The 21,719-nt window shown below is 41.4% G+C and overlaps 1 protein-coding gene across 13 annotated transcripts in view; it reads right to left on the bottom strand.

Annotated features, from left to right (window-relative positions):
• The window catches only part of RALGAPA2 (Ral GTPase activating protein catalytic subunit alpha 2), a 306,764-nt gene that overhangs the window by 111,972 nt on the left and 173,073 nt on the right, over window positions 1-21,719 (bottom strand). For 11 of the 13 annotated variants that reach the window (XR_012158341.2, XR_013635627.1, XR_013635626.1 and 8 more), the window contains 3 exons: window positions 19,023-19,146; window positions 14,899-15,054; window positions 6,838-6,996 (listed from right to left, as the gene is read on the bottom strand). Coding sequence is in view for 8 of the 13 variants with exons in the window: in XM_073339773.2 (XP_073195874.1) it covers window positions 6,838-6,996; window positions 14,899-15,054; window positions 19,023-19,146 (439 nt within the window). In the remaining 5 variants the exon portion in view is untranslated. Of the gene's footprint in view, window positions 1-6,837; window positions 6,997-9,137; window positions 9,404-14,898; window positions 15,055-19,022; window positions 19,147-19,268; window positions 21,203-21,719 lie in introns of those variants that run through there. The other 2 variants (XM_073339780.2, XM_073339781.2) reach the window with 2 other exon arrangements.

Here is a 21,719-nt window from a genome sequence, read left to right on the forward strand (position 1 = left end):
GGCCTCTCACACGGGAAATTACATCGGACATGGCTCAGAAACAGGTCTCCGGAAGGAAAGCCCTGGCCCGTGTGGAATTGAGAACCACCCTGATAAACTCTATCCGCTTCACTGGTACGAGGGTTGATTTCTTTTCGTTCGCTAACAGACCCAGGTCACGGCATGTGGACCCCACCAGACTGAGACTGCTCTGCACTTGATCTCACAATCTGCCCTTGATGAGCCAATTGTCAAGATAAGGATAGATCTGGACCACGCTCTGCCCCCAATGCCTCAGGTAAGTGGTTAGGGGGACCATACATTTTGTAAAGGCCTGCGGGCCAAGGAGAAGCCAATGGGGAGCACTGTGAACTGGAAATGGTGCTGGCCCACCATAAAACAGAGGAACCGTCTGCATCCTTGGAAGATAGAGATATGGAAATAAACGACTTTCAAGTCAAGAGCGGCATATCAGTCTGCTGAATCCAGGGAGGGGATGTTGGAGGCCAGGGATACCATGCAAAACTTCAACTTCTTGAGATACTTGTTGAGTTGTCGCAGACCCAGAATTGGTCATAGATCCCCTTTTGCTTTTGAGATCAGGAAATAGAGGGAGTAGAAACCCTTTCCCTTCATTTCCTGAGGGACCTCCTCCCGCATAGTTGTAGGAGGTGGTTCACCTCCTGAACAAGGAATTGCTTGTGAGAAGGGTCCCTGAAGAGGGACTGGGAAAGGGGGTTGCTGAAAACTGTAGCCCAGCAACCAGGCCAAACGGTAGGGATGGAGACATTGAGGAAAGGGTGAGGAAGATCTGGGGAGGTGACTGAGGTGTCGCTCTCAAGCGCACCCTCAAAACACCTGCTTCTGGCCCCCATGGTATTTCACCAGGCCAGGTTGCACAGGTGAACAGGAGGAGGAAGGGCTGCGGCAACTGAACCCAGTGTCCCTTCTCCTCGTAGATCCCTGCCAAGGCTGCCAAGGCCTTGGCGGCAGGGGTGGCTGGAATGACTTCCTTGCAGACTGAGGTGTATGCATCCCCAGGGAGCGGAGGGTGGCCCGAGTGTCCTTCAGATCGTGCAGCCTTGCACCCATCTGATCTGAAAACAGCCTAACTCCTTCAAAAGGGAGATCTTGAATGGAGGACTTCATCTCCTGGGATAGGCCGGTGGTCTGAAGCCAGGATCTGCGCCTCATGAGAACTGCTGAGGTGACCACCCTGGCTGCCGAATCGGCCGCATCCCAGGCCATCTACAGGGAATACAAAGCCACTGCGGTACCTTCTTCCACAAGGGCCCTGAACTCTTGGGCCACCTCCTGAGGCATGGAGTCCTTAAACTTGTGGAGAGAGTCCCACAGGTTAAAATTATAACGTCCCAAAAGTGCCTGGTCATTTGCGACCTAGAATTGTAGACTGGTTGTGGAATAAATTTTTCTTCCAAAAAGGTCTAGTCTCTTGGCCTCCTTATTTTTGGGGGTGGAACTAGCATTCCCCTGCTTGTCCTTTTTGTTGGCCGCCAACACGACCAACAACCCCAGGGTGGGTGGGAACCTAAGTATTCGAACCCCTTGTCAGGGACAAAATACTTTTTCTTAGCCCTCGTGGAAGTGGGTGGGATGGAGGACGGCTTTGGCAATGTTCAAGACCCCTTCGTGCACTGGGAGCATGACACATGCAGGGGTGGACGTGGAGAGCACGCTGAGCAAAGTATCTGATTGCTCTGACATCGCTTGTGCCTCGAGACCTAAGTTAGTGGCTGCCCGTCGGAGCAGGGCTTGGTGCTCCTTAAAATCGTCTGGTGGGCTAGCACAGGAGGGCCCCGCCACCGCCTCCTCTGGAGAGGACGATGACAACTGAACCACCAGGGGAGGGCCCAGGGCATCATCTCCCACTGAGAAGTGGGTCTCGTGGTGGGCATCTGTCCTTCCACCTCAGCTCCTGCTGGCACTTCCTGCACCATGATGGTGCCACTGGTGCTGTCAGTGCCGATTGGCGTTTGTCTGATGTGGCGACCGAGGACTGGTGAGATGGGACCATCGGCATAACCAGCATGCCTCAGCTATTCCAGTAAGGCCACTGTGCTGGCCAGTAGCCCTGCTGCCAGGTCAGCATCACTGCGGTGGATGAAACCTCTGGAGCCCAGTCACAACAGCCAACGGGGAGCACCGTGAACTGGAAATGACGCTGGCCCACCATAAAACTCCCTCTCCATGCCAGAGAAATCCTCCTCTGGTGACCAGGGCAGGGCCTGTGTGACCAGTGTCTCGAATAGTCAGACTGGTAGCAGGAGTAGTGGGAGCGGCACCATGTTGGGGAGCATCTCCAACACCTCGGTGACGATTAGTGTCGGCGCAAAGTTGACCAGTGCCAACTGTAAGGTAACCAGTGCCTCCCTTGGGCCAAAGCCTGGCATGAAGGTGGAGACCCGGAGCGTGGTGCCAGTGATCAGTAGCGGCAAACTGGTGACCTGGGCTGATGCAGAGACCAAGGGCACAATGACAAAGGGCTCTGCCTTGGCTCCAGAGACCGGTGGCGCTCACTCGCCTTCTGGGAGGCCTTCACGGCTGGCTTGCCCTCGTAGGGAGCCTTTGCTGGGTCTATCGCAGCACACAGTGGGAGAGTTCTTTGCTCTCTTTGCGCTGAGAGCTGAGAAGGCGTTCACTGGGCCATCAGTCTGGGTCCCCTATCGCTCCCCGGAGTTGGTGGTGGCTTGCGGCTCTCGTGTAGGCAGGCAGACCAAGCAGGGTCCTTTGTCCAATGTGTCTTGGTCCGACTTGCTCGGTACTGGGTCCCTCTTCTTGGTCTTCTTCTTGAGTAACGGCGAGGGGAATCGGAGATGGGAAGAGCCCAGTGCCAGGGGTGCGCTACGCACCGAGGCTGAAGTGCTGGGCATTCCAAGGCTGGGCGAAGAGCGGCCTCCATAAGGGGGCCGCAAGCGAATGTCACACTCTTTCTGTGTCCTGGGATGAAAGTTCTTACAGATGTGACACTTTTCTTTAATGTGGGATTCCACCAGGTACTTCAGACAGCTGACATGCGGGTCACTAACAGGCATAGGCCTGTTGCAGTCAGAGCAGGGCTTAAAACCCGGAGACTGAGATATGCCCTGCCTGGGGCAAAGTCTCCGCCAGGACCATAACTGGCTAGCTATAGTACTTAACAGCTACTTACTAACTAATCTACTACAAAAAACAAACTATTTAAAGCTGGAACATGAGGTTCAAAGAGTCGGGACAAAAAAAGAAAACGGATCACTTGCGAAGCAAGGGAAAGAGGTGCTCTGACCAACCACCACAAGTGGTGAGAAGGAACTGAGAGGGTGTTGGGCTGGCGGCGCCTGACATACTGACGCATTAGCGTAGCACTAAAGGGGGCGCCACAGCCAGCCATACGGATACCGCTAAGGCAAAAGTCTCCGACAACTGTGCACGTGAGCGTGCACACACCTAGAATGGAATCGACATGAGCAAGCACTCAAAGAACATATGATATACAAACAAGGATGTGGTAGGAAGGGGAGCAACAAAAAGTTGTCCTGTCAGTTCCATAGTTTTGTATGGATTACTTTTTATCTGAATATCTTTCAGTACATCAGGTGGAAGGGTGGCCTATGGTTTACAGGCCTCTTTAAAGAAGCATATTTTCAGGAGGACCTTGAAGAAGAAAGAAAGGGGTAGACAAATTTTGGACGAGGTCAAGGGAAGTTCCTGGCAAAGGTTTGTATGAAAAGTATTTAATTCCTGGGTTTTATACAATAAACAAAAGATGACAGGTGCTGTCAACATGTATACACAAACACCCTTTATGCACACATCTCTTTTTCAATGCAGTATGGACTCAGAGAATGTGAACACAGGGAGGTACAGAATTGACTTTGCATGACAGTTAATGAATGCATGCTATGAAAGACAAATATTCAGAATGCCAATATGTAACTGGTGCTGGGGCATCCAGAGCTGTGAGCCTGTGTTACCGCTCTGCCTCATCAAAAGTGAGGAGTTTCTTGGTGAGGAAGACTGGGTCAAACAGTAAAATATGGAGTTAATAGTATTTTATTATTAATAAAAATATGTATGTATCGATGGCCAGGTATACTTATAGCACTTCTCAAAATGTGTTAAATCCATAACATAAAGTGCTTTCAGTTTTAGGGTCCAATCCTCTGAATTGTTGAGAATGCTTAATTCCATCTGAATTCAGTGGATGTTGAGGGTGTTCTGTACATTTCAGGACTGGTGTATAAATCCCCAATTGTGGACTCTGATTCTATGGGAGTGTTAGCTGCACAAGGAATACACAACTGGGCCATAAATCCATATGAAGAAAAAGACTAGAATTATCAATTCCTGTGCACTCGCAATGCCCATGCTGAGGCCCATTGAAATCAATGGGACTCCATGCAGTCATAAGCTTTCACCCATGTGGATCTTTTTGCCTTAATGAGGGAGTTTGGTTGAATAAGTAAATTGAATATATATTACAATGTTCTCTGTTCAGTACTTTATGTGAGTTGATATTATTTTAAGGAGCCAAAACAAGATTACCTCTTAAAGAATCCTAAGTGTCAGAGGGATGAAAGATAAATATAATAACAGAAATAAACTATAGTCGGATAAAATTTACAGATGTGGAGAGAAATGTACCCCTTCTTTGACCACTACTAATTCTGAAGTAAGTTATCCAAGAAACACAAAAATTAATATTCCCCACATTGCAAACACCTGCTTCGTTACAATCACTAACCTAAGAAAAAATAGGGTTTTTTGTTGTTGTTGTACACACTAAAAGAAGGCAAAGTTAAAGAAACCTTTTGAGTATAACTACCTCAGTTCTATAGTAAGCAGCACTAGTTAAAAGACTTGGGAATGGGTAAATTATAGTACCAAATGGCTGAGAATTAATCTCTGACGACTAGCTGCAATCTAACGAGGCATCTGTGTCCCAGGGAACCCACAGTATGTCCCTGGCGGTATGTGTAGTGTGTAGAGTCTGCATGGCATTCTTTGTCCTCTTTTGCAGGCGGCTTTTCGTCTCATTGTTTAGAATATCCTCATGCATCTGTGACGCGTGGAATGCATTCATACTAACAGACTTACTATTGTTTTCTCTCAGAAGCTTTGTTGAGCAAAGACTGCATCACAGTTCCTGATAATTATATTGCTTAATTAATCAAGACAAAAAAAATTTGCAAATCATTGCCTGGTTGCCAAGCAGGGAGATAAAAATGAAAACAATACAAGCTGAAGCAATATAACAAAAGTAACAGCTAGCTGATCAGAAATTCTTATATAATGAAGCTATTAATGCTAAATCGGTTAATGTTAACATTGCTCCAGGTGTCTCTACTTAGATGCAAACAAAAAGGCTAACATTATGTATATAAAAGGCCAAATGTTACCATGGATTCTGTAACCTGATAGAGAGGACAGCCTTTTCATTTGATTAGGGAATGCAATTTAAATACCAGGGACTGAAGCCAAACAACAGACATTTCTCTCTGCAAGCCTCTTTCATTCACCCTGGGGTCAGTAGCTGGTGAACAAAAGGTCAGCCACACTTGCCCTGGAAATGTCTGGATTAATTTTATTACATTGTAATGGTTTGTACTTTAAATGTAGGGATAACACTAAATTTCCATTTGGCTATTATTCTTTATGCCTTTGGGTGTTTTTTGAGTAATATGTAAAAGAGACAGCTTTTCTTGGATCGATTCACACAATTTTCAAACCAGCTTATAATGCTAAATTCTAAAAAATGTTTATGAAACTCGTGACAAGATACTGTTGGCTATATGATTTATAATACTTCAGCATTCTAAGATGTCATTTTCACTACTTTTAAGTCCCTGACAAGTGGATTGCAGATTCTTTATATACCCAAAATAAAGTTTAACAGCAATAAAAGGTCATAATTTAAAAAGTTGCAAATTCTAAGGTTTATTTTTGTAAATGTATACTTACAAATTACTAATTGTTAAACTGTACAATTCTTGTATCTTTCACAGTTCTGAAAGATGCATCATATTCAACTTGAAAAATGTGTCACTGGATTTATGCATCATTTCTGCACTTGGCTGTACTCCAAGATAAATATCATCCTTTATGTATGAAGGAGATGATATTGTGGACTATAATTACTTTTATAAAATAAATTTTGCCTTGAAAAGTTAACATATCAAATATATTAGAACCAAAATTTACACTCACACACACTCACTCACACTCAATTTCTGCATTTCAAATATAAATATTCCATCTTTATCTACACAACTTTTTAGACACTGGTTGCTTTTGCTTTGAGATTTAAACCCACATTTATAAGGAAGTTGAAAAAAGTTATACTATTTTAAATTGTTGACAAAAACAGAAAAGAAATTAAATTAAGTCTTACAAATATAAATTGTTTGACATTTCACACAAAAACAAGGATGCCGAGTGAGAGGAATCACACTCAATCCTTAAATCATCCCAGTGAGTCAGATTATTGCAGCGGTCTCAAACATTGTTTGAGGGTACATACAATACCATATGTGCTGCAGTAGCTAAGCATGATGGGGTGAATTAATGCCTAGTGAAAGCCTGAACTCTAAATTCCCTTGCTTTTATTAGTTTAAATAGATCTTTGCCATTGTTTTAAATATCTTTTTTCATATTTCATCTCCTACAGTTTTAGAAATTTGAAAGGTTGCCCCAAATGCTAAGCATTAATGTAATATTAATATGTTCTTCATTTCATATCTGACCATTTAAATCTCTACTCATATTAAATTCTCGGAATAAAGTTTCCTTTAAGCTACACAAGAATTGTTGGCCATTTGAACAATGTTTATGATGGACACAATAAAGTAGCTTAAAACATACCTCTGGTTTCTTCATTATCTCTACGAAAAACATGTGATTCTTCATTGGATAAATAATAATTAAAACATCTCCAAAATCTGTTGGTATAATACCCCTGCGGTAGTTCCTGGTGTGCTCAGACCAGACGATGTGAACCTCATCATTTCCCAAGTGACGAAGCTGCAACAGCAAATTGGCTCTTTATTAATCAGAGTGATAACAACAGTTTATGAGGGGTCATGGCTTACAAATTGAATTACAATGCTTGACAGTAGAAATATTTCATTACAGAAAAGGTTAAAATATTGCTTTTTCTCTGCTTGTTGGAATTAAAAGCAACTAAATAACTTGCCTCATTCAAAACACATTGTTATTTAATGGTTTAATTAAGTAATTATCAAACTATCAACTTGCATGAGGTGTACATGCACAGTATATATACAGATTTCTGTGCTAATCTGGATTACTAGATCAAAATGTTTATTAGCAGAACATTTTAATTTAGTTAAAATATTATAGTTTTCACAGTGATAGTAATTACTATGATTCAGGTTGCAAACACACTTTCCATTGTGATTTCCCATATCCTATTTTCTCAGACACCTGAAAGATTCACTTTTGGGTCTGACACTTACTGTGCTATATCTGTCAGAAGGCAAACTGTGTTTTGAAAATGTGAGCAAAATCTCTGAAGTAGTTTTTGAGATATGACAGAATGGGAGAAAAGTACCTTTTTTAAAAAAACGTAAAATATGTCTGAAGTTTAAAGTTGAAATGTAGCATAGAAAAATAGTCCTTATTAAGTAGTAGTGCCTTTTCTTTGTGAAGAAAAAAATGTTTGTGATTTAACAAAGGTAAAGTCATTTGAAAATTACATATTGAGCATCCACAATAGACTGTTTCTGCTATACACTTTACCTTGACATTATATCTATTATTAAAGGTGAAATTTACCCCTATGCAGTGGGCTAGCACAAGACCTGTGCAATACTTAAGTTCCATTTAAACCTTAAAATAGATAAAGCTGGTGATTAAAGTGAAGCATAGGCCTTGTTCTGGCCTTCTGTATAGTGATGAATTTCACTCTACTAGAATTGGATGGTAATTTTTAACAGTAAAGGATTTCTATCAAAGTTGCAAAACAACATTGCGAGGATCAGAATGCTAACAGTACCTTTGCTTAGGACATTATAGGTTAATAATACCTGGGATTTATACTTGGGAAAAGCAAAATAAGACCTGTTCATACAATACCTCAAATTCACAGCTCATTATTTGATTTTACTTGACACAGAAAAGTTGCTGAATTTATTTCTCTGATTTATATGTACAAATGAAAAATCCATTTCAATCCTATCTACAAAACAAGTAATCATCAGTCCCTCATTCCTCAGTTTGAAATGTGTAAACACTACACAAAGTATTTTTTTCCTGGACCAACACAGATTAGCGTAAATTAACTTTCTCACTATCATGCCCATGGCTACCAGCATTTCATTATTTTGTAATGATATCTGATGATTGAGATAAAATAACCATAATGTGTGAATATTGTGTGTGTGTGTATATATATATATATATATATATTTAGCAATATTAAGCGGTGGTACTGTGAGAATATACGGTGAAATCTTGGTTCCACTGAAGAATAGCAAAACTCCCACGATTTCACCCATAGTGAGCAAATAGATTCAACTATAAAACATAAGAGTGACCACAAACAAGATGTGAAGCAAATTTGCTACTGAAAAAAGAAACTACCTGGGCTACACTAATACATACATTTCACCTATTCAGAAATAGTCTGTATTAATCTAACAAAAGGTAAAAGGAATGTGGAAGGGAATGTGGTGTGTTAATATATTAGTTTACTAGCTGAACAACAGTAAGGGCTCAAATCAGGCCACCTGTATTCACTGAGTACAATTTTTGAAAACAGTTCAATGGGATTATTTTTGGAAGTGCTATGCAATGTAAATGAGGATTAATATATACAGATGTATAGAAAGCAGTGAGCAAAACATAGGACCAAATCCTTTTAAAAAAGGGACATCTTTTTTAATCATATGAATTCTTCAACCAATGATTTCTTAAATTTATCAGCACTTTTCATTCTGAAGAATCCCAAAATACTTTACAAACATTACAGTGATTGCTCCACCTATGTCTGAAATACAGCCACGTCTAGAGCGTTAACATAGTAGCCATTCTGAATCAGCAACGCCATATTTTGTAGAAGGACTTAGATGCAAGAAAACATCCAAAATAGGAAGAAATTAGGCCAAAAGAATGTAATTTCGCTAGTTGTCATTTAGCCAGGAAACAATGGCTTACGCCTCTACCTCTTGCAAAAACCACAATGACATATTTAATCATCACATGATTGGCGCCTTGGTTTTATCTTTTCTCAAAGATATCTCCCTTCAGCAGCACAGTGCTCCTTAGTACAACACTTTTGGCATCAGTTTAATACTCACTTAGAAGACAGACAGACACCTACTGAATCATGACCCTTACTTCCTATAGCTCCTAGGGTTCTCTGAGACGTTACCCATCCAAGTACTCGGAAGGCTACATTCTGCTTCATCTATGAGATATAACACAATCACAGCCCAAAGTAATGTGCCAGAAACATACACTTGCTTTATATTAGAATGATAATTGCCTTTAAAGCATAAAAGACCATTTTATCATAATATTTCTAAAAGGACATATCTCCTTGATCAGTATTATTATTATTTGTACTACAATAGTGCCTAGGAGCCCTAGCCATAGACCACATTGTGTTAGGCACTGTACAAACACAGAACAAAAAGACAGTCCCTACCTCCAGAGACTTACAGTCTAGCGTACAAGACGAAAACCAACCGATCGATACAGACAGACGGGAGTACAAGGAAACAACGAGACAATATTGGTCAGCATGACAGGCAGTGGTTTCTCCACGCCAACAGCTTAACCATTGTCAGGTTTTTTGTCGATATCATTGCAAAGGAGAATTTTGAGGGGGGATCTGAAGGTGGGTAATAAGGTAGCTTTGTGGATGTTTATGTCAAATGCCTTCCAAACACATGGGGCAACAAGGGCAATAGCACTGCCTGTTTGAAAATTTAACAAGTGGGCAGTAGAGGCTGGCATCATGGGTCATACAGAGGCAAACATCAACATCTCAGTAGTGAATGAGAGATAAGTAGGGTGGGGATTTACTATGAAGGGCCTTGAAAGTGAACACAAGCAGTTTATGTTTGATTCAACAGAGAAGGGGGAGCCTACGGTGGGATTCAAAGAGAGAGGTGACATTGTCAAAGTGATGGGCTAGGAAAAATTTAGCAGTAGCATTCTGAATGGATATGAATGCCAAAAGATCGCATTTCTCAAGGCCAGAAAAAAGAATGTTGCATTAATCAAGGCGCAAGATGATGAGAGCTTGGGTGAGAGCTTTAGTGGATGTACAAAGGCCATGTCTTAGAGATTTAGATATAGCCTGGCTATGAGGACCCAGAGATACTGGAGTTGAAGGTGACACTCAGGTTATGGCCTGTCTGACAGGCATGATGGTGGCACTGTCCACAGCAATAGAGAAAGGAGATAGTAGGGAAGATGTCGGAGGGGAAAGATTAGGAGCTCTGTTTTAGCCATGTTTAGCTAGACATTCACAAGATGTCAGAGAGGCAGACTGAGGCTTTACTTTGAACAGAAGACAACATGGTGTAGAGACATAAATCTGTGAGTTGCTGGCATGGTTGTTAAATTTGCGTTCGCAGATGAGATTACCCAGAGATGAAATGTATAGGCAGAAGAGAAGGGGACCTAGAACAAAAGCCTGTGGAAGCCCCACAGAAAATTAGAGGGCAGATGAGGAAGGATATGCTGAAGGAGAGCTTAGAGAGTTAGGAGGGGGACCAGGAGAGGACTTAGTCTTGTAAACCAATGGAGGAAAAGATTTCACTGAATTTTCAGTTAACTCTGACAATATTGATTATATTGTTATAATACTGTACTTATCAGCTTTTGTGTTTTGCTAAAACATCGTTATATTGCCAGTGACACAGAACAGTAAAACCATAATACACTAACTGTAGACTTCTTACTTGGATCACTGAAAAAAAATAATGTTTTGGATTTTGTGTGATATATATCTAAAGCTTCTGAGCACAAACTAAACAAAAAAGGAACAGTTTTGGCTATAGTCAAATAAGCAAATAAATGAATAATCCAGAGCAAAACTGATGAGTTCTCTCTCCTCCAATATACGTAGTTTGAAAAAACCAACCAACTGACCACGAAAAGGATGAAACTGGAAAATAAGACAAAGAAGTAGATTGTCGTTTTAAATTGAGCCCTGCTCTGAAAGCTACCGGAGATGTACATTAGCAAATACTCAAGGAAGGAAGCTCTTGCAGTTGTTTGCATTTTCCTTCTCAAAACTTAATAGATTAGTATTAATTTATAAACTGCACATAAAGACAACTTTAATAATGTGAATAAGATTTACACACATTTTTAACCACACATTTGTTCAAGTACAGTAGTTTCCTTAATGTCTCAATTAGATCAAACCATGAATATACATATAACTTTGGTCAATTTATAGCCTCTAATTTGAATTATGCCATCATTAATCATGTCTCAGCTGCACTCCCTCAGCTAGAATATGTGCTTCAGAATGTACTTGTCAGTTACAGCACAAATGCTCATTTTTCAAGCCTTACAAAAACAACTCCATGTTCTGAGGCTAGTCGTGCGCCACTTCCACTCACTCACTTGAGTAAATAGTTTTAAAGGCACTCTGCTTTAGCTAGTCTGCATGCTGCCTGCCAGGCAACACGCCACTGCTGACACTGGTCATGGTACACACCTAATAGTCTGACCTCCTTTTCCTACTAATTGCATTACTTAGCCAGCTGGCTCCAGAAAGGAGTCGTCTGTTTGATTGAAGAATTCCTGCTTTTGGGTAGGCATGGCTGCTACTTTTACTAAGTAACAGTGAGGCCTGACATCCCCATTGTTTGTCTGACAGTGAGCCCATCCTAAAATCTAAGTTTTATTTGTAAATTAACCAAGAAACTTCCTGCCAGAACAGCGCTGCCTGGAGACTGATAATGTGTGCCTTTCATTCCCTTTCACTCTTACTGTATCACTGCCAATTTGTTTTTCTGCTGCTGGCCAGCCTTAGGCTATAAAAGCCTTGTAAGACATAAGTGCAATTATAGTCCTGGAGTCAAATGAATTGGACAAATCCAATAGCACAGCTCTGTCCCCACTTTGCAAACCCCTACAGCTGTTAGATTAGCTGCTAAAAATCTAATCTAGCTATAGCTAACAAATTTCTGAAGCGAAGGAGCAAGAGTTCAGTATAGGGTTGCAACCAGATTTCTGAATTGAAAACGTTCTACTATGACAAAGGAGAAGATGGAATAAATCACTTTGAAATTTTGCAGCTCATTTTTAAACTGTTAGGTATAATTTAGTTAGACTAAGACAAGGAACTGTAGGATGCTGTTACTGAGATTGATTTTTATTCTAGCTGTGAGATATCTGATAAAAGTTTTAACACTAATGATACTAAATCTTACAGCTGGAAAAGGTACCAGTTGAATTTTGATTATGTCAGTAGGAAAGTTTTTGTTCAGGGCCAAGTCTTTTAATATTATTTGGAGTTGTAGTATTTATTTTAAAAAGAGCAACAACATTTTTAATATGAAAACCTGATTTTCAAATATGTAAAGGAAAAAATATTTGTATTGTTGTTGTCTACAGAATTACTGGGCCAAATTCATCCCTCATGGATGTGCACTACTTTTAGTGAATTTTAAACCAGAAGTGGATGCATCCCCTTGTGCCTAAAAAACAAAACACCATAACAAAATATTTAGGTGGAGTTACTGCATCAGACTATAATTCCACAACCCATAGAATATATAGCCCGCTGTACAACTGCAGTATTTACAGGATGCTTCCTTGGCTAGCAGAGGTAAGACTTTCTGTTATACTCTTGGGTTTACAACCTCAGTAAGATGATCAGCACTCTGATTCTTCTGCCTGGAGACAGGCAGAAAGAATAGAGCAAAGAACAGAGATATGAAAATAGAGCTACTGGCCTAGGAGCCACCAGGTTTCACGCAGGATAAAGTGTTATTTAGAATCTGCCCGGTGGAAGCAGAGGGAAAGAGAGGAAGAGAATGCTACCCTTCTCCCATCCTTGAGTGGCAGCACACTAGGATTCTCACCTCTCAGTAATAAAATTTTTTTTTTTTTTAAATAGCATTGGATATTTCTGTAGCAGTAGCAAATGAATGAAAACTACTCAAAAACATGAGGTCTTAATGCAACAATATATAATTCTCTTTCTCTACTTCTGTTAGGAAGTTATGACAGGGAAGGGAAGGAGTAGAAAACTCCTCTTGACATTCTTCTCCACTGATTTAAGATGGAAACATGGATTCCTCCTATGTGAACATTTGATACTCTCAAATAACATCAGTCCTGTTGTGAATATGGCAGATACTCTCACCAAGATCTCGCATCTCTCTCTCTTTCTCACTCCTGGACGAGTGACATGACAAACCCAATCTTTTCATGACTTGTTCTGGTCAGGTATTGACTCATGTGCAAAAAAAAAAAAAAAAAAAAAGGTGTGCGTGAGGGCAACTAGGACATTTTTCTTCAAATTGAGCTGCACGGGAGAGTCACATGGACATGTTTATTCAAGCACATAGTCCTATCTGGTTCTATTGGTATATAGACCTCTAACCGTGGGATTTCATAGCTTAGTTCTCTGAACTGGTCTGCATACTGCTGTTGGAGTCCCAGTGGATTATTGTTTTTGGGGATTTCAACATTTATACTGATATCAGCTCTTTTGGATCAGCAAGTAAGATTCGAAGAAACGGACACCTTGGATTTTACTGTAAGGATGAGGAAGGCTCCCATAGGGCTTGTTGTATATTCATCCTTGTCTTTGGAGCTGGTTTGGATATCACAAATACTCAGGCTCAAACCATCAGCTCACTGGTTTCACTGTGAACCTTATTTCATATGTATTATCATTGCTAGAACCAAATCTCACAGACCCCAGTGAAGATATGATCTGAAGGCAATGAGATTGCATAGGTGTGAATGAACACCCACAGGATCTTTATTACAAATATTATGGGAAAAGGAAAAGACACAGCTTGACTATCAAAAAATAGGGTGAGTTTGCAGGGCGAGTAGTCAAATTCCATCTTTCTAATGTTAACTAAGCAAATGTGATATGGAAATCAACATGACAATGAATATGGCACCTCACAATGACATTTTACAGTTATTTCTCAGGGCACAACCGTATTTTAAAGCAAATGAGGTAGCTATGGTTCCATTACTGATAGATCTTAACAATTCACTTTACGAGGGTAGGGTGCTGACCATCCTTAAACCATGCAGAAGTTTGCCAACTGTCCAAAATATCTCTGATCTTCTGGAGTGCCCACCAGTTACTGCTCAATCTTAAACAAATAAGTAGCTGGATATCAACAAAATTCTGAGCTGGTTTCCGTCTGGGTTCTGGCCATCCTTTGAAGCTGACACTACTTGTCAGGATTGTGAATGATCAAATTATGGTTTTAAATTGAAGTCGGTTGGTGATTTTTGCTACTATAACTCATCACTTTTCTTTCACTCCCTTTCTTTTCCTTTATTAGACTCGATTGCTCATTTATTCATCCATGTTTGTACTTTAAGAGAATGATATTTTATCACATTATATTGCATGTGTTTTTATTCTATTGTACTGAACTCTGAAGGTTTTGACAGTGAGGCAAATGAAATAAAATGATTGTTATTATTATTACTAATAATGGTATTTGATGCTGCCATGGAAATGCAGAATCCAATGTTCACAAGGCACTGCATTCGGGGAATCTAGTTGCAGAATTTAACTCCCATGTGCTGCAGAATAAAGAGGGGCTTGCATACATAGTACAATTTATGTTCCATACAAATTTTGATTTGAGCATATGAAGATTAACTCCTATATTTCAAAATAATGTACTAATAATATCTTAGAAATTTCTATCATAGTAAATGATATAAACGAGTTACCTTTTTGGTCAGTGAATCATCAGAATCTGACGGCATTCTTGTGGACACATGAAAAATGACTTCCACAGTAGAGGTAGCGTAATACGGTGCTGTTTGTCCTGTGCTGCCATTACGTTGCAGACCACCCATAAATCCACAATGTGTTGAAAGATCAACCTTATTGATATAAAAGGGGAAACAACAAGGAAAAAACCTTCTCCTTACTGAGCCACATTTAAAGGATATTATAGCATAGACAATCAACTCTGTGTGTGTATGTATATTTAAAGTGTTAAGGCTTTAATTTTCTGCGTGTGTGTGTGTGTGGGGGGGTGTCTTTGCACAACATTTTAGGATACGCCAGCTTTCTGTTTCTGTAAGCTGCTAAAAAGAAATATCTCTAAAACTAATAACTAGACAGTCATAATGGAGACAAGGTGATTTGCTTACCTGTTAATATAGTTTCTTTTAGTCTTTAGTGGGTCATTACAGACAAGTGGTATTCTATGTTTCTACTACCAAATGACAAGAGGGATCAAAATAATTCTGTAACACTATGCTCCTTTATTCTGACTAATTCTGTTTGAGCAAATCAGTTCAAGAAACCTCAGAGTAACGAACCACACCTATGCACCCTTAATTAAAAATCAGTGTCAAATACAGAGAAAACACGAACAGGGAAACATAGGTGAAATGAAGAGCCTCTCTTGCTAAGTGCAGTTACCATTACAAGTTAGTAAAAAATATGAATATCTAAAAGGACACATGCTCACTACTGCTTCAGTCTTAAAAAACCTTTATAACTGTAAAACCCCACTTTTAGGCAAAGGGAAGTCAAAGTTTCCACTCCACTCCACTTCCAGTTCAGCAATCTGGGCTGACCCATTAAAAAGTAAGAAAAGCTAAAATTAGAGCAAGAGAACTATCTGTTTTCTCTTATATCCTATGGATCAGTGCAGACAGTGGGAACTTTAATGGCAATATCACTATAGGCATTACTGTAACAACAATCAACAGACCATATTATAAAGGGCTTCCTTGCAGGCATGCCAAAGTAGCAGTGGCAAGAGAAATGATGTAGGAATGCCTAGGTTACAGCCCTGCAGAGTTCTAGAAGGAAGGCATCTCTCTTTCTGCCTGTAAGATGGCTAAAACCCTGTTAAAGTGGGCTCTGATGGTTGGAAGGTGATACCTGCTTTAGACCACAGAGATGAGAGAATGACTCATAGGTGTATCTGGCAATTAAGTCCTTCAACTCCCTCTACTGCTGTAAGATGAACAAAATGTCAGATGACTGCTTCTAGGGCTTTTTTAAGCATGACCCCCAGTTTCTTCTTTACATTAAAGGTATGCAGTAATTCTCATTATTTAGAGAGGAACAGAGAAAAGGAAGGACTCTCTTCAGCCAATCTGTCAGGGAAAGGATCATGGGAAAGGAATTAGTGAGCGGCCAATGTTGGTTATCATTGCATTTTGATTAAAGATTCAGTAAAGATCTTTGAAGGGAAGGGCCTGAAAATCTTCCATTCTCTTAGCTGAACTGATGGCCTCTAGAAAAATTGTCTGAAGGGTGGAGAATCTTTTGGAGACTTGTCTTACAGGCTTGAAGAGAAAACACAGGAGGACATACGAGACCAGGTTCAGATCGAAAGGGAGTATAAACAGATGGGAAGGGACCAGAGCTTTGGCTTGTTTATTGCCTTACTGCCTTTGGTTCTGATCTAAAAAGAAATGGTTCAAATTTGCTTACCTTACATGTCAAAAGTTGTTTTTTTCTGTTAGCCATGCAGACTCAGCCTCCGAGCTGAAAGCTAAGCTAGGTTCTTTTTACCGTTTCATGCATTATCACTAGCATTATGGATCCCCGAGGTCAAATTCTGCCTTCAGTTGCACCTCAATAGGATTGCACAGCGTACATGAAGACAGAATATGGCCATGCAGTTGGACCTTAATTAACAATCCTCTTGATGGTATGTGATCCAGAACAGAATCCAGCTCACTCTTCCCCTTGCTGCAGTGGCTCTGCAGGGCTAACAAGAGTAAACAGCTGTAAACATGTACTTTTCTCACTGACGCAAGGAGAGTAAGAGGAAAGACATGGAGCAGCTCTGTTGAAGAAGAGGATTCCATTTTTGGAGTCATTTTCTGACCATAATTTTCTTTATGGAATAGGGCCACTTCTGGGTTGAGATTCCACTGGCCTTTCTCGTTGCTAGTTTTAGCACTCTAGCTCACCTGTGCTAACACACGTCTGTCTATTTGAGCTGGAAGGCACACTTCCAGCTGCAGCAGACACATACCCTGAATGGATGAGGTGATATACTGCACCAAGGTGCCCTGGATCAAATGAAGAATACTGGGATGCCACTAGCCTAAGATCTCAATACCTTCTAATGTAACTTTTCCATTAGCAGGGAAAGAGAAAAGACGTACTACCTCTAGCGTATAGGTGGTACAAGGCATCAACCTCAAGAGCATCATCCTCATTCAAAAGGTGGACAGCAGAAGAGGAGCTTCTGTACCTTCCCATTTCCTGGTATAATGTTTATGTCCCTGTGGGGTAAATGCCCATAGCTGTCATATAAGGAGAACACCTAGAGCTTTGGTTCCCCTTAATGGATCTGATGGAGGATTAGCCAGTCTGTTCTGCAATTCCTTTTTTGAGACTATGTGAATGGCAAAGAGGGTGATTAGATTTCTCTCTACCCATAGAAAGACATAACATGCTTTTCATTATTTTCCAGGTTTTTTTAATGCCATGAAGGCTGACTATGCAAGTGACCATGGTTAAGTTCATCTTCATCACTTTGCCCTTTAGATCACAGCTGAAATGAAGGACAAACTACACTGGCCAGTGGCCTTAGTTTCAGAGGTGCTAAGCATCTACAGCTCTCATTCAATTCCACTGGAACAGTGGGTTCTCAACACCTCTGAAAATCAGGTCCTTAGTTCCCAGGCAGTTAGGAGCTCTCTGATTTAATCTAGCAGCCTTATGCTACTTTGTGACAAAAGTGAGCAGTACAGGTCAAGAAGCTACAGATGACCCATAGTAGAGAATATCCTTTCACAGTCAACAGCCCAGGGATAAGTTCAGGTCTAGTGGAAGAGAGAGTAGCTCTAATGGGTACAGAAATCTCATGAGTCAGAGCTGAAGAGAGTACTTGTGGAAGTGAGCCCATAAATAGATGGATCTATTTATTGAAGTTGTTTATTGAGTGCTAGTCTTTGTAGTATGCAAGCTTTCTAGGCAGAGCAACATGAACTTTGAGGTAGGCCTCTGCAAGAGCAGAGATCTGATCCCTGAAAGCCTAGTGACTCAAGGCTCTAGGAAGAACAGCTTGCCTCAGTAAATACTGAGTCAGGGTAGGGGTAAAGGATTTCTTGGACTATAACTTCGCTCTGGGATTACAGTAAGGATCGGACAATACCTCTTGGAATATCTGGTCTCAGAATGTGGCTCAGATGAGTAGGTCTTCCACAGAAAGATGTGTAAAGAGGTTCTCCCACTAATGAGTAACAGTTAACATCACCATCACTTTGATGGAAATCTGGGGGTCAATGGCAAGACCAAACTCTAGGGCTTTGTAACAACAAACCACTGTCTGGCCTGACCTACGGGAAACAGGAGAAAACATGTTTTGTTCTGAAACATGTCAAATGTAACACAAGCTGCTCCTACAGTAATTCCTCTAATAATTTAAAGCAAATTTCTCTCTCTTTCTCTTTTTAAAAAAAAAAAAAAAGTTAATGGAAAGTTGCATTTAGGTTGCTCCCCTGAGCTCAGCTCCCTGAAACACCTGATGGTAAGAAATATTTCACAATTGAATAAACTATTAAAATACAAATATATAAAAATAAACAATTGAAATTAGTACTTTTAGCCTCCTTTTTTTAGAAACTATTTTCTAAAATATTTCACAGTTTACATGTGGCAGGGAGTGCTTAACATATGGACTGTCAGGATTCTGCTTTGTATATTGCTCAGCATTTTTTTAAATGAACTTCTACCAAATATCATGCAGCAAGTTAAAATTATTTCTCTGGTTTTGAAAATTAAAATATGCGTAGGTAATATACAATTTACCCATTTTAAAAATGTTGATTTCAACAACCCTACAAAAACATTTTAAGTTTGCTACTATTACCTCCCAGCCCAATCCAGCAACAAAATCTTCATATGGTTGGCTTCCTCTTGCATTGGACAATATTGAGCATTTGTCCTCTTGTCCTTCTGCAATGTAAAACACTGCAATCTTGTGAGTTTCACGGCTGCAATTAGAGGTAACAAGAAATCTAAGTTCATTTTAAAATGTGGAGGTTACTTACTGTAACTGGAGGTTCTTTGAGATGTGTGGTCCCTAACCATAGTCCACGCATGGGGCACACATGTGCGCCATATGCCCAAGTCTAGAAGTTCCTCAGAGCAATGCCTGTTGGCCTGCACGTGCACAGTAGCTCTCATGCTCCCAACAGAAGATGTGAGGCAGTGAATATTGACGCTTCTCCAGTTCCTCCTCTTACTTCAATCCAGCAGTACCTGCTGCACTACCTGGTTCTAATATGGCCTCATTGATGGGTAAAGTCACCTTACTTGGTCCTTGAGACTGTAAGATGTCCAAGAGCTGGCGTTGAGGGTCCTGGACCTCCTCTAAAGGGATTTGTAGTAACTGGCCACTCTTTGTAACAGCTCCTGGTAATGGCAATCGTCATTTGGCGGAGAAGGAGTGACTGCTTCATATGGGAATGACAAAGAGGTACCCATTGGAACTGTTGGTACCTGCTGATTTGGTTCCACCTCTTCCTCCTCTTCCACTGACAGAACTGGCTGGAGAGAGGGAGAGAAGCAGTACAACTCCTGAGAGGGGCTAGGACACCTTCCATAAAGATTCAATGGACTCCAATGAGGCTAGAAAGAGGGATCAATTGGTTGCAGGGGACCCCAAGGAAATCAGTTTCAGCAGTCCCTGGGGAAGTTGTACAAGGGAGAATGGTGAGTGTAACCTCTTGACTGTCTATCGGGCTTGAGTGCCTCTATGGAGACAATGGTATGTCCATCTCCTCTGATTCATCCAAGTCCAAGAACAGCTGCATTGGTAGTGGCAGTGCCATCAGTACCAGGGCATTCCTGATGGTTGGAGGTGAGACAGCTCCTGGGACAGCGATGTAAGGTCCTCCTCCCGAGTAAGGATATCTTTTAGGACAGTGGTTCTCAACTAGGGGGCCGTGAGCAGATTTCAGGGGGTCTGTGAAGCTGGGCCAGAATTAGACTCGCTGGAGCCCAGGGCAGAAAGCCGAAGCCCCACCACCTGAGGCTGAAGCCTGGGGCCCTGAACCCTGCCACCTGGGGCTGAAGCCTGAGCAATGTAGCTTTGTTGGGGCCCCTGTGGCATGGGGCCCCAGGCAACTGCCCTGCTTGCTATCCCCTAATGCCGGGCTGGCCCTGGCTTTTGTATGCAGAAAAGCAGTTGTGGCACTGGTGGGTTGTGGAGTTTTTATTGCATGTTGGTGGCGGGGGGCGCTCAGAAAGAAAAAGATTGAGAACCCCTGCTTCAGGAGGGCTGGGCCAGAAAGAAGTGGAGACTGAGGATAAGGAGGAATATATCCTCCGATATTATATAAGTCTTGGTATGCCCCGATGTCTGATGGGTTCCTGCAGTTAAGTCTGATGGATCCAACACATCAACAACAACTGGATAGTCTTTAGATGGACGAAGTGGTACCAATGATGGATTTGGAGCAGAACTCAGACAGAACTGGCAAGTGTCCGTTCTTATGCTTTGGTACCAGGGTGACTGACAGAATTGGCGGACCTTTCTTTCTATGTATCTTGCCCTCAGATCTGGGGGACTTCATTGGAGCTGGCTCCTTAGGTTCCGTTTGCGACATCTCACACAACCCAGACTGGCTTGGTGAGGAAATGCGTTTCTTACAGACAGTCCTCAACAGGGATCTGACCTTGCACTCATGAGAGTGCCCTCTACGCTCATGAGGAGCCCGAGAAGAGTCGTCCTTGGGTTTCGATGTTGACGGCACCACTCCAAGGCACATGCCAGGTAGGTGAGGATGGTCTCCCTGGTCTGGATCGGAGAGGGGCCCCATAACTTTCTCCATCAGGTGCTTCTGTAGGAGAAGCTCCCAGGCTTCTTGAGTTCTGGGTGGGAAGAAGCAGCAAATATTGCACTTTGCAGAGATATGCACCTCACCCAAAGAGTGCAAGCATAGCTGATGTTCATGACAGATGGAGAAGGATTAAGGGCAGGAGATACGATTTTTGAATTGCAGGACTTTAGGGCACAGTCCCAGAGCTGGCGGAGGGGATCCCCAACTGGAGAAAAAGAAATACTCGATACTATATTATAACTTTTTAACTACTAACCTAAGAATATAACTATATACAAATAGATTATACAACAAAGTGAAGGAGGACAAGAGTCCGACTCAGGCCATGCGGTGGTAAGAGGGAACTGGAGAGATGTCAACCCTCACTGTCTTTTATAACACTGGTCAAGAACACAAGGAGAGCTCCTGCACTTGTATGGACCAATGGACACTGCTTTGAAGAACTTCCGAACTTGGGCGCATGGCAAACATGTGTACCCCACATGTGGAATATACATAGGGACCATAACTTGAAGAACAACTTGTTAGTTCAATTAATTTTTCTTCAAATTAAGAGCAGTGTACTCTGAAATGTGACTATATAAAAATCACACCATTTTACGCAACAGATCTGATCCTTGTAGGAATACAGTCATGTCCTACTTAAGTGGCAAAAACTAATTTTTATCATGTTTTACTTCTGATTACACTGAAGAGTCAACACCATAGGGGAGAGTGAACTG

Source organism: Lepidochelys kempii, chromosome 3, assembly GCF_965140285.1.
Source record: "Lepidochelys kempii isolate rLepKem1 chromosome 3, rLepKem1.hap1, whole genome shotgun sequence".
NCBI lineage: Eukaryota > Metazoa > Chordata > Testudines > Cheloniidae > Lepidochelys > Lepidochelys kempii.